The sequence below is a fragment of the Galleria mellonella genome, unplaced genomic scaffold (genome assembly GCF_026898425.1).
Source record: "Galleria mellonella isolate WM207_F2 unplaced genomic scaffold, CSIRO_AGI_GalMel_v1 utg588, whole genome shotgun sequence".
NCBI classification, from domain to species: Eukaryota; Metazoa; Arthropoda; class Insecta; order Lepidoptera; family Pyralidae; genus Galleria; species Galleria mellonella.
In genome coordinates, this window is record NW_026442124.1 from 741,266 (window position 1) to 755,502 (window position 14,237).

The 14,237-nt window shown below is 31.0% G+C and overlaps 1 protein-coding gene and 1 long non-coding RNA gene across 10 annotated transcripts in view; one reads left to right on the forward strand and one right to left on the reverse strand.

Moving 5' to 3' along the window:
- The window catches only part of LOC113516935 (uncharacterized), a 68,056-nt gene that overhangs the window by 13,485 nt on the left and 40,334 nt on the right, over positions 1 to 14,237 (forward strand). For 7 of the 9 annotated variants that reach the window (XM_052899594.1, XM_052899599.1, XM_052899596.1 and 4 more), the window contains exon 1: positions 10,854 to 11,388. The exons of the other annotated variants lie outside the window; for them this stretch is intronic. In XM_052899594.1, coding sequence (XP_052755554.1) covers positions 11,216 to 11,388 — 173 coding nt within the window. In that variant the 5' untranslated portion in view covers positions 10,854 to 11,215. Of the gene's footprint in view, positions 1 to 10,853; positions 11,389 to 14,237 lie in introns of those variants that run through there. 9 annotated transcript variants of the gene reach the window in all.
- LOC128201748 (uncharacterized) lies at positions 163 to 10,859 on the reverse strand. Its single transcript, XR_008253418.1, has 2 exons — positions 10,462 to 10,859; positions 163 to 725 (listed from the first exon to the last, which is right to left on the reverse strand). It is a non-coding gene; the product is annotated as an uncharacterized LOC128201748 (long non-coding RNA).

The window sequence follows — 14,237 nt, forward strand, 5'->3', positions numbered from 1 at the left end:
TTGTACATGTAATACATGAATAATAATGTTGTTACATATTTATGTTCATATTTATGTTTTATACAAATTATATCAGTTCAGTAGTTTAGTAGTAGTGAAGAAGAAAAAGTAGATAAACTTTCGCGTTTCGTAATAAGTATTAGTAAGCTCAATTAAAACAGGTTTACTCGTCCGATGTTTTTATTAAATGAAAAGGTCTTTGTATACAATATTTTAAGATTGTCTTTTGGCTGCATGTTTTCACATATAAAAAATGACATGACATGAGAGGTATATGTCACCAAGTGAGACAATACATAATTACTTGTATTCCAGTTATTTAGAGATATCATCTTTTAAATTTAGAAAAAAAATACCTTTACATTCTATGGTATATTGAAGTGATTCGTCCTAAATTTTTATTTGTAGTGAAGCAAACAACTTACTGTTTGAACAATTTATATTGATTCGTTTATTGGTTCAATAATGACAGTAACTTAAACCGCAAGTAGTTAATGTATGAATATAATCGAAATATCACATTGACTCGGTAATCATGGCGACGTTCCGACGGCGGCAGCAACGGCAGGCGGTCTCCATGACGACACAGGAGGCTACGCGTGCCTCTGGTTCGAAGTACGGGTGCGATCAATCCCGAGCGGAGGAAGCCCGCACCCGCCGCCGCCACCGCTGACGCCGCTGCTACCAACATCGTCTTCGCCGCGCATTTATCTTGCGCAGTTTTCCTACACATACACATCACATATATTTAAGAAATCTCCGGAAGAATAATTATTAGCTTGTAACAAATCTAGATTAATTATTTGAATAAAAAAAAATTAAAGACCTAATTATTTCCTAAAATATATAGCAACGTTTCAAATCTTTAAAATTTTATAGGTTTTAATTTTTATTAACACAAACAAATACAGAACTCGAAAAGAACAAGATTTGATCTATATGATCTAAGTTTTTAAACACTCGGAATTTTTATTCCCTTCAGTATTTAAAAAAAAAAATTGCATAAAAGTTCATTACTTATTCACCTGTTAGTTATTTAATTATATGAATTACGGCTGGCCACCAAAATTAATTAATCCTTCTAAATTCTATTACACTGAAAATCCATTAGAATACTACATATCAGCAGAATTGGAGAGCAATATTAGTCATCAGTTTCTAAAACTATGCTTTTTGGTCGCTTTCTGTCTAACATTACTCTAATAAGTTGTCGAAATCTAGATGGTAACATGTGCGTTAATCCTAAAGGGTAAGCGGAGTTGTTAGATACTTTCTTCGACTAGAATTCAACTTTAAATGAATGGAGTTCCGTTCCGTAAGTACCACTACCATCTGAGAATGCTGTAATTTCATCATGTTTAAGCAATGATCTATTCCTACCAGAAAAAGTTTCATTCACGTCCTATTTTTCGGTATAAATTGATTATCGATACTGTTTTTGTAAGGACTTTCAGAGGGATTAATGAAATTGGTTCTACAGCTTTTTGTTCAACCAATTAAGATTACGATTGACGGTAATTATTCTGACAAGATTGACATTAATGCTGCAGTCCTGCAAAGGTTCATACTAATCAATGCTTTTATTGTATCAATGCTATTTCTGGTGCATATTAATGATAGCTTATCACGTTATGTATTAGTATATTTGTATCTATGACGTAGTCATGGGTAACTTGAAGCAAGTCATGCATGCTTACTGTAGGTGTTCTATCTGGTGGAGCCCTGTAGGTTTTTTCTACCAAGTTTTGAAATGTTTAGTTTCTTGTTAAGTTACACAAAAGACTGTATTATATTATCAATATTCACAATCCTTTGTGAATATTGATAATATAGTACAAGTAGTATATACATATAATATGATAATTTGTGTGATAATTCGAATTAGAATAATGTACGCAATAACTATAAGTTTATTAAAAATTAAAAAAAACCTCGGCATAAACTTATAAAAAGACTTGATGACTTTGAAACGTCTGAATGAATTTCATAAATTTTAGCTAAGAACCATCTCAATTACGTCAGCTTTCTAACAAAAGAAATCGCATCATAATTGTTTCATTCGTTTAGGAACTACGATGTCACAGATATACAAACACGTCAAATTTATAACATTCATCTTTTCCGTCGGGGTTTAAAAATATGCTATAAAATTATTTATGTTTGTAAAATTATTTAAAAAGGGTAACTGTCGAATTACTTGCGAATTCTTCTCGGTCGATAATAACATCACATTCCGAACCCAGCTATATGCAGTGATAAAAAGTGACGATTTAATAGTATTTGTAAACAAGACTATTTAATTAAATATTCATTTCTATTCTGTTCAAGGTTAATATTTTGATGGCACTATTGTGTTTGCTCATTACACTAACCATTTATTTCTTTTTTCATTCAAATCGAAAGTATGTACTTTAGTTTTCGATTGAGGATGCCTAAACCGCTTTTTTAAAGGGCGACGTGAGTCGCTATCAAAAACTATTATAGTTTTTATTAAAAACATAATATCACATACACTATTAAAAATATTTCTATATTCCATGCGGTGTACTTATGGCAATGTCGTTGGCATAAGTTGTTTCGCAACTGTATGCGGTCCTCTCGACATGATTATATCCTGCCGTGTACTGAATTAGGAGGATTGTCAATAATCCGAGATTCATAAGGATAATTATTATAGTCATAGGTAAAAACTTATGACTTTAAAGTCACTAGTTTTTACATGTGACTTCGTCCGCGTGACCGGGATATGTTTACTGACCGGACTGACTAAAAAGAAGCCTATATCCTTCTCACATATACTACGTGTATACTAAGTTTTATAGGTATAAACAAACTCACATTTATAATATTAATAGGATTAAATACGAGACCTCTCTTTCCACTGTTTGTTTGCATATGAAGTTTACTGTTTTGGTGAGTTATTCGATATGTTAGCCATTTATTAATTTTATAATAATATTATATAATAATATTAATTTTTTAAAGTCGTGCGTATTTTTGTGTTATAAAACTTATGTTTTGGTTTCATAATTATTTTGCCGTGATAGATCAAAGCAAAATCTTGGTAACTGCAAAGCCAAATGTACTCGTAGAATTAATATTACACGTTAAATCTAAAAGTGAGATTAATTTTTGGTTACGATAAAAGTCGCTGTCTTTTTTTTACAAAGCAACATCTACTGTTTTCATTATGTTTTATCTAAATATATTATAATAATATTTTAATTAGGTTATTTTATTTAGATGGAGAATTTTCTTAAGTCGATTTATATATACTGGTACTAATTGGAACAACGAAGGAAGAGCAATATTTAACTGTGGGCTTAATCTAACATAGACTAATTCAGAGTGTATTTTTTCCATGCGGTTCCATACAGAACTTTTCGTAAAAAATTGGACGGTGAAAATTCTTAATGCGTCGTAGAATACCATACTATTATTTTGGCTTTAATCGCATTTGTTTCTTCAAATACTCTTTGAAGCTCAAAGAATTTTTTTATGGAGAGAGAGAAAATTTGGAAAAATTGCCAGGAAATATGAAAAAGCCATTTTTCTTTTTTCCTTACAAACTGTTTCTAGCAACTAATCCTTAATGAGCCAACCAATCGTCATAATTTGGTATACACATACTTTTTAGCATAAATAATATAGCCTACTATTTATCCTATTAGTATACTACCATTTATATTATTTGGTTACTCAGACGAAGTTGCGAGTAAATACTAGTTCATCACCTTCTACATATAAATATATGTAGAAGGTGATGAAATCCTAGTCCATTTTCTTTTCTGTTGGCAAATATACAGACAGATTATCAAAAATCGCGTGTCAGAAATTTCCTTACACTAAGCTTAGATGAAGTATATACACAGTTTAAAAAAATATATGGTTTTCAAAATGTGTACTCTTATAACCGCATCCGAATTATTGTTAGATTGATAAATTCGTGTAGATCCACGTGGAGGCAAATAATATAGCTGTAAGTAGCATAGCCAATATTTTAGCGGGAAGAAACATGACCTTGACCTCTGAGTATAGGCCTAACCTGCCCCAAAAGCGCTCAGTGAAAAGTTAGCGGTCGATATAGGAGAGGATAGAGTTCGCGCACGCGCTGGGATTGCTACTAGTTCAATCGATCCACCCGCCCACGTGACGCAACGCATTTGCGGGGATTCTTTGCTAAGAGCTAGGCATTATACTTAAACTACACCTGTCATTGCAATAAATTCATTGTTTGCATATTTTTATATTATATCTATGCCTTCGTTACCTACAAAAATCCTTTCGCATGAACGTGACCAACAAATATTTGGCACTTGGCACTGGCACGGTATGATAGTACCACAGTGTAGGAAAGAGTTCTTTAGACTATGATAGTACTATTTAGAATGTTTTTTGATTAGATAAGTTACATGTATATATATATTTTTATTGGAATGAACGATATTTTATATGAAACACTCCACGTGTTATAATTTTGCCAGTGCCGTATTCAACGGCAACCAAACATTCAACTGTTCCTTCATAAATATTTAATGGACCAAAAAGTCTGAAATAAAAATTATTATTATTATTATTATAACATTCTTAAAAAAGGAGCGTGTTCTCTATTCGACTATTTTATCAAGTTTTTGTATACAATTTGTTTGATATATGATATCTTCGTCTATTTTACCTTAAAGAGTTTTCCCATCTTTGATTCTATATATGTAATTCACCCCGGCTTCGCAGTTTTTTTTTAAATAAATACAGCTTATGTTACTTGCTAATACTGAACTTCCTACAGCTGAGAGAATTTTAAAACTAACAAATTTTCGAGTTTATTTATTTTTCTTCTTCTTTCTCCTGGCTGTTATCTCAGTTTATTTGGGGTCTTTTCGCTTGCATTTGCTCATTTTATGTCGTTATTTATTGTGTGCAACCAAATTATTTTTTGAGTTTATTCATTATAAACAAAAATTTAACCTATCCTTTCTGCAATATTTGTATATGTTGTCAGGATTCAACTTTTTTTTTGTTTTTGTGTATATTACGTTAGTAATAAGTCCTTACTATTAATGTAATTATGTGATTTTGCTTCTGTTTTGGTTATCTGTATATTATATAATAATAAATGATTATTGTTATTTTTGAAACATTAATAGTTTAAAATATTATCATGAAATTTAGTATAAGGATATAGATAGTATATATATGTTGTATTTGGCCAAAAGAAGAACATTTTTATAGACTATATCTCGAGTACGTGGATGAAATCGCGAGCATAAGTGATCAAGAGTTATATTTTTTCCACTACGAAGGAGTTTGTTTACTCTGTAACTAGTAGTACTTTATAAGAAATAAAATCCCGTTAATATAGAGCCAAGACTTATGAAAGGATAAATAAGCGATATTGGGCGTAGAACTACAGGTCGTTTTGTATTATTTAACATTTATAAGTATTATATAACAAATTTAATATTATATATTATAATAAAATATTTTTTCTTAAAAAGTGTTGCTCCGCAGAAAAAAAGCGACGTCAATTGTGAACACACCGTTGCACGACAATATTGTATCGTATCTATTTATCCTACACTGACTTGTTTTGTAGTTACTTATATTGTAAATATTGCGTATTTATGTATTATTTTGCTTTTCAATAAGCAGTTTTTTGCTCCCTAAAGAAAAATCGTAGTCCCAATTTTCATAAAGTTAATAATCTACCAACACGTAATTATATTTTTTAATTACAAAATAATTGTGAAAACCTGTTCAGAAATAGCGATGTAGTCGCAAAAAATTCAGATGAATTGAGACTACTTTTGGACTTCCAAATTTAAACATAGATAAGAACAATCCAAATAACCTTTACATAAAAATAAAGAAAAAAAAACTGCAATTAGTTTACCGTTTTATGAGCCACGATCCGATGATACGAGTAAACACATTAGTCTCAATTATTATACTCTTCTTTATATATTTTGTGTTAATAAGTACATTGAAATGGGTTCGTCTCTCTGGAAGCTACGATGCCATATACTGATATATAAACCAAAGATAGTTTTTATGTTTCTTATTCCATCAGTAAATATTAGTAAATTTTCATTCGTCTTACTACTGTATCATTAGAGGAGTTGGTGATTTACTGTAACCGTCATTATATATTGTTATACGAAGTGTTTTTTGATTGAGTAAAGAGATTATAATAAATATGAAAATAAGTTCAGAATGTGCAAGGATACCGCGTTATATAAACACAGAAAAAAAATTTACGAATTCAGAACCTCACCTTTTTGAAGTCCCTTGATAAAGAAAATTTGTCATAATAGAATAAGCTAGATGAAAAAAAAAAATGTAAGTAAACGTAAATGCTTAGATCGGTTGTATAATGCGCCCTAATATTGAGCAATTTAAAGCCTTTTGCAATATTTCCGAAATTATATTAACTTAATTAACGATTGAAACAAATTAAATGGGTACCTACATATTATACTTATTAGATTGAGATAACATGATATATATAGCGAGCTCGGGCCTCATAGTCCCCAACCAATATATTACGCCATTTATATTCTCATTAGTTGTTTCATTTGATCAAATTACTTATGCTCCCTTGAGGTAACGGCTCATCATTTCTTGTCAACATCATATTAGTAGAGTTTCATTTAAACTTAACAGAGCGTAAGATTGTTGAATGAGCAGAGAGATTACGTTCCCGTAAAAAAATTAAGTCTGTAAAAATTACCAGTAATATAAAGTTTTGTATAACCTGATATAAAGCAGAAAATTAGATATCTCATTCGTCATAACAAATTAATATGCCAATAACTCAAAACTTATTACTTTGCAGCGTTATGATCACTATTATAGTAGAATTATAACTTTTAATAAAAAGCGTGCTCTGGGATGTCTAAAATATTTCTTTATAGTCTGGTTTTAATAGCTTAACAAGTTTAGGATGCAGAAAACTTTAGATTTGGTGTAATTTTCTATACATCATTTGCGATATAGGTTTTGTAATTTGTTATTGTTCTACATAGGTAATGTAAACCAATAACAAATTACAAAATCATAACATCAGTTGTTTATTTTGAAATTCACTCAATTAGGCGCACAATTAGTTCAAATATTAGAACATTTGATCGATAACAAATATTCTAAACAAATTTCGTGGCACTAACAATTGTTGTATAATTTTAATAAATAGAAATCAGCTTTGTCTTAGTTCTTCTAAATATTAGGTATGAATGTCTTAAGTTCTTTTAAATATTTATTTATGTATTTATATAATTATGAACTAATGAAATATATTTGTATTTTGATACTACGTACACTACCAAAGGACTGAATTTAGTTTCTGTCTCCGTTGTGAAAGAAAAAGAGTGCAATTGTGGTTAACTGGATAACAATTTTAGATCGTACGGCCGTACGAAGCATGAAGTAAACGGCAATTATTTGTAAGCGTCTTTTAAATAATTTCATAAATTCATTTTTGCATGCATAATTTTAATATATTTGCGCTAGCGTGAATTAATTTATGTCTGGATCCCTGAACTGCCATCAAGAGTTCCCAATTTACTTGCTCTGATGACGAGATGCTGTTTTGCTGTAATGACATAGTCCAAATTCGTTAAATTTGGAAGCGATGTGGTTTAAATTCATGTCCACAGCGATAAAATATAACAAAACAAAAACCAAATAGTCAAATATCGCAGACCTTGAATCGATTATTGCAAACTATGAGGGCGTAACGTACGCAGTGATTGGCTATATTTTTAAGCAATTTGGAATGGCAAACAAGCTGACGGCTCACATAATGAAAAGTGGTAAACTACGCCTTAAGACATGAAGAGGACCATGAATATCATAGAATACTCTGTAATGTTTATTGTAGGCACCATGTATTACTGTTCCAGCTATCTCTACTGCTATTCCAGTATTGTGAGCCCCCATTATTAACAATCCTGGATGTATAGATTGTAATAACGATGATAGTGTTATTCCTTCCTACCCTTCCATCTCTGGTATTCATTATTTCATTAGTTTTTTGATTTGTAACCATTGGACAAAATTGTGTTAAAATTAACATCATCATCATTATTTATTATCTAGTGCTTAACATTTCTCAAGAAAGTATGGTCCTGAGCAATATCATTGGTATGGCGACATCACTCCAGTTTCTTCCTCGTCGGCCATATTTCAAATTCTGTCACGCTGTCAAACTCCGAGCATAGTTACACTGAGTGAATTGGAGAATTATCATAGTGTTAGCAGTTTGAGACCTTATTTCAGTTCCATAAGTGACCAATGCTAATACGCTTTGGTTAATGACAATTGACTGTGATATTTTGGATGAAAACATGTGTAGTTTGCTTCTCTTTCGATTCGTTATTGAAATTGTGTTTGGTCGAAGTTCAACCAAACTAAACAAACAACTTGAAAAATTGTTTCAAATTTTATATTCATCGACAGCTTAAAGAGCAGTGTTCGATTTTATCTTGGCTTATTAGTTTTCTGATCATTTAAAAATCTACCTCTTATGAAGCACCGTTGATCATCGAGCATTATTGTTTATGATATCTGAGGATTGCTGTCATAATTATCATTTGGTCGATAAATTAAAAGTCGGTGATGTATTTGTCAATTATATATTTTTTTGTATTTTTCTTTAGTTGGTTCGTCGTGTACTGTAGTCGCAGCGTATATGCATTGAACACAATGATAATATTGATATTGTACTTTATAGTAGAATTAGCTTACCCGGCAAATGTTGTTTTGCCCCTACAATCACTTATCAGGTAATTTTTTTCTTATCGGAATAAAAATTATCCTATCTCTCAAGTGTGAGCAAAAATTTATAAAATTTCATTAAAGTTTTTAGAGCGGTTTCAGAGATTAGCATGAACGAACATCGTGACATGAAATTTTTATAATTAAGATAATGATGGATTAGACGGCAAATTGTTACGACGAATTTCGAATTATGGAGTAGGACCAAATTATGGAGCTTAAGGTTAATTCTAGCGTTTTTAAAAAAATTGTAGATTGGCATTTGGTTATTGTCTTATATACGAGTGACATGTTAATACTGATGATGGCTGTTTCATTTTGAGAAATTTTCATACTGATAAATTCATACTAATTGAACTTTGTATCTTTTCATATTAAGAAAATTTCATCCCTGGCGGGATTTTCATTTAAGGCATTAATCAAAGTTTATTTACAAATAATTGGCATGCTCTCTGTGAAATAAATTTGATTTTTATTTACAATTATTTTATTATTTTGGCAAAATAATATCTCGGCAACAATATTTTAATTTTACTTTTAATGTACGGTTGATATTATAATGTCAACAGGAAAACTTTTTAGCTATTAATTTATATCATCGTCTATGACTGTAACTCATTCTCACGTGAATTATTTCAGTTGGTCAATGTCATTGTCGATAAGTTAACAGTCGTCATCGAGTCCTACTATTCTTCCAAGTTCTGAATGAATATATTTTAGAATATAAATAGCTATTCGATTGTTTAGTAAGTTAATTGTCAGATTAAAGTGTTAGGAAACTAGGGGATGAAATAAAATAGTCAAATGAGGATAGGTAAGACCGGTGAAGCGGAATTAGAATGAAGTGCGCGCCGCGCCGTGGCCGTGTGCCACGTCATTGCCGTGACCTACTGACACAGATCTGCGGGGCCGCCTGCACCGATATCTGCACGCGGCGCGCTCTTCCTTTACTGCCCCTTTAGTTTTATCATGTCAATATTTAAATTATTTAACTTTTTTATTTAAATAGTAAACAAAAATGAGCTAGTCACGTTTTAACTGCTACTATTAATCTTGTGTTAATGGTTTAAAAATATTTATTTTTCTTCTATTTCATTTTTAAGTATACATTTTCAGTAAATAAGTTAATTTATTATAGGAATTACTAGTAAAATTGCACACAACATACTATTATAAACCATATCTTTGAAATAGTATTATGCAATAAATGACCTCGTTATCTAAATTGTGCACTTGACACGAATGTTGTTCCATTTCACTTTCATGAAGGTATAGGTAGGCAAGTTTATATATCACGTCACAGTTTAGTGTGTAGTCTGTCAATATTTAGGGGATATAATAAGTGCTTATATTAATACTAGCAGTAACGTACTTTTATCATAAATAAGTGCGTTACTTTTTAAGAAGTAATAAAAAAAACTTTTTCACTTTTACGTATGTATAAATGTTATGTAGTAATTTTTTCTTATTTAATATTGTAGTCTTTATTATACATATTCATATAGATATGTTATATTTTTGTCGTTTAATAGTCTGTCAGAACAAATATTTAATGTTACAGCTTCTGTTATCTCATTACAAGATGTTACACCAAAAGCAAAAAAAGGAATCCGAAGAAGATTTATTATTTTTATTTTCGCATAAATATAGATTTAACTATCTACATATTTATTAAATAAAACATCATACTTATCTAAACACAATTGAGCGTAATTTTAATTCCGTACAATTGATTAATGATTGTTTATTACATTTCACTCTTGTTTCGCAACAAATGGATGGCTAATGAAATAGCAAACATTTTTTTCTGTTTTTATCCATCGTATTAATTCGTTTATGATCGGTTAAGTTCGACAATCGTTTTCTACGAAATTCGTCTCAGTGAGCGAGATCGTGGTGTTTGCTATGTATTAGCAAGCGTGGGTGTGACTGGATCAGCAATAATGTTCGTGTTCAGTCCAGTCCAGCCAGTCAGTCAGTCCGACTACTCTCGCTCACAGCGCCGTCGCTGCCACCGACGTTTTGCGTCGCGCCGGGCTCTGTTGATAATTTGTAAAGCAGTGAACGAAAAGGATGTATGTATACATACGTCTCGTCTTTCAGTTGACTTTCATCGTCGTTTTGTAGCGAACGTTTCGCACGGATATCGATAAGAAATTGCAGAATTGCTACGTAATAAACTTAACGCATGTTTTTATGGAAAACGAAACTTGTAACAGGACATGATTTTGAAGTAAATAATAAGTTTACATAATAATAAAAAACTTTTTTTATCAAGTGTGATATCTAGAAATCTCTATAGAAAAAAATAGCGTCGCGGCAAGCGTGGCGCAATGCAGTGTAGGTTTGGATATGGACTTAAACTGTACTGTTCCAAGTTGATCTCTAGAGACATTTGTCTCAAAAAAAGTGGAGGTGAGCACTCGTGGAGTGCGTTATAGTCATGCTGCCTATGGTGCAGCCGGAACCTGTGATCTTCAATTGCGGAGGTCACACTGTCAATGGGGCCGCCGCTCCTTTGGTCACGTTACCTCCATCATTCACACCGGAATCTGATGTGGATGAACTAGTAGACATCTTTTTTGATGTTGATGTTGCAGTTAACACCTTTCCAAGGTAATTAAGATGCATCATGTTGGATGAACAGTGTGTATGAATATTGCAATTAATCAATGTGTGTCGCCAGAATTGGATGCTGGAGTCATTAACAAACATATGACAATTTTTTTTATTCAATCTATTCGAAAAACATACGTAAGTGTAAGCAGAGTAGGGTTTTTCTTCAAGCGACTTTATAGGTGTAAAAATAAATTGGTAGGTATCTAGTTGCGTTTTTATTAATACCTTTGCAATTACTTTGTCCAGTAATAACATTCTAATATTATTTTATGTAAATATGTTCATGAGATATTAAAATATCACTTATTTCTTTTTCTAAAAGAGAAATATGAAAAGCCCATAGTACCTAACCGTTGATTAGAAAAATTGGTCAGCGATACCCTTAGGGGCGGTTTTATCTTTATTATTATTTTATCTTGTAGGTGACATAAAAAAAAGATAAATACTTATAAAATTAAATGTAAGAGAATTTTACTCTTTATAATAGAATTCTTCGTTTTAATTTAATTTCAAATTAGCGCACTCACTGTAAAAATATTACGCTCACTTGTGATATGTATTATGATCACATTCCTTTATAACTGTATCAGCTATATTAAAAATTCTATAAATAGTACTAAATACTCGACATCTATATGGTATTATTTAATCTGTGTAAGTATAAAAAAATAATAAAATAACTTTACGTCTATGCAATGTTACAAAATAACCTGACATAGAATGATTGCGGGTCACTGAATCCAGATAAAATTAATAATTACCAAGATAAGAACAAACTGAAATAAACAAATCGATAGATACTTATCCTTAAATTAAGTTTATGATAGTGTAGGTATTTCTATTGCAATAGACACCTATATAATAACATAATTTATTAGGTATAAAAGCATTGAATATGAATTTGCAATTTAAAAAAAATGATAGAAAATAATTTAGTTTATCAAAATAATTACATATTTAGCCATTGTGTCAACACATTTTTGTAATTTTTTATGGAGGTCATTAATGCCTTTGAGATAGAGCGTATCGGATCTCGGTAGGTAGACGGGTCTCAACTATGTTCGAAAAATCGTTACTACTACTACTTGCCAAATATTTTTTCTTTGTAGATTCTTTCTTATTCGAATTGTGTGTGAAGTGAATTGGAGCCAGGCCCGGAGAGTATGAAGGACTATAGCGGGTATCTAACGGTAAAACGGTAACTGAATAATTTTTGTACAGTCTTGATATCTTCTATTATCATGCAGTAATTATGGTGGTGATTGACTGAGCAGCCCCGGCTGTGTTATGTACATTGTGGATATCCACCCAGCTGTAATGAGGTACTAGACCAAAGCAGCTATAATATTATGAACAAACCACCTAACATTGTCTTTTTTGTGGGTTAGTTACTTTTTAGGGCATTATTTTTGCATTTGACCTGGGTAATAACGATTGAGTTTTGCGCTTGAGATTATCGTAAACAATCTATTTTTCATTATACTTTATAAATCAAAACGCAGCGAGCCTCCACCTATACTCGTATCTGCAGGTCGTACACTTCTCTTACCCTCCATTTCTCTAACTTCTATCTTTGATAATTTTGCGCAAATATGTCAACATTGTGGATATGCTTAATTTAACTTTGCTAATTCGTGATAACTGACCTCGGCTGTTGGTTGCAAATAATTAGTTATAAAATGTGATAACTATTTTTTCCCATCCAGAATTTTTTGTTATTATTGTATAATATATGTAATAATTATATATGTAAAATAATATACATTGTGTTCAAAACATTAGGAAACACCATCTAGTTTGTATTCTTTGAACTTGAATGCATCAAGATATTACTCTTAGAACGCAAACTTAATCCTTTTTACCACAAAAAAGTTGAATTTGTGCTAGACAGATGCACCATACATGTTTAGACGTTTTATTACAATAGTCTTATAAAATTTTTTTATGTCTAAACTAAAGAAAGTCTACATTATCTATATTAATATTATCAAGAGGAATTTTTTTTTGTTTGATAATAATGGATAAATTTAAGCGCTACTCAACCGATTTTAAAAAGTCGTTCACCTGTACAAAAGTTACATTATCCACCAGTAACAGGCTGGTTATTATTAAAAATTTCAAAAAAATTGATATTCCTACGAAAATGACCATAATGCAACCCAAAGTAATAAAAATTTGACTATTAAAGCATTAGCTTTAATATATTAATAAAATACGAATTTATTTTTTATTTCAAATTTTTATTCAAATTATTATCCATTCCTGCGAAGCCGGGCGAGATCGCTTGTTAACAATAAAATTTGTTAAAAGGAATTAATTTAATTAAAATAATCTATTAATCCATACTAGTGTTATGAATTTGGAATTGAGTTTGTATGTTACTTTATAGCGTTTTAACGGCTTATCGAATAACTATGAAATTTAGTATATACGTAATATATGGGATAAAGGAGGATATAGGCTACTTTTTATCCCGGTCAGCAAACATATCCCGGTCACGCGGGGGAAGTTGCAGGTAAAAGTTAGTTACAAGTTAAGATTAGACTGATTAAATAATTTTAACTCACTTAAACAGAGTCTTGTAAAACTCTATTTACATTATCAATGTTTCATATTGCCATATTCTACCTTTTAAATCGAAACATAGTAACATAAACATAATTGGTTCACAGCATTAACACGTATCAGACAGATAGCGTTGTGACCAACTCAAAAATACCACTAAAGGAGATTCAGCTGGCTGTAGTTCTTTTTACGGTTCCGTATTTAATTACATGGATGAAAGATCGACTCTGTTAAGATTTTCTTTCTTTTTCAGAATGCTTAAAAATATCAAGCTGAGATTT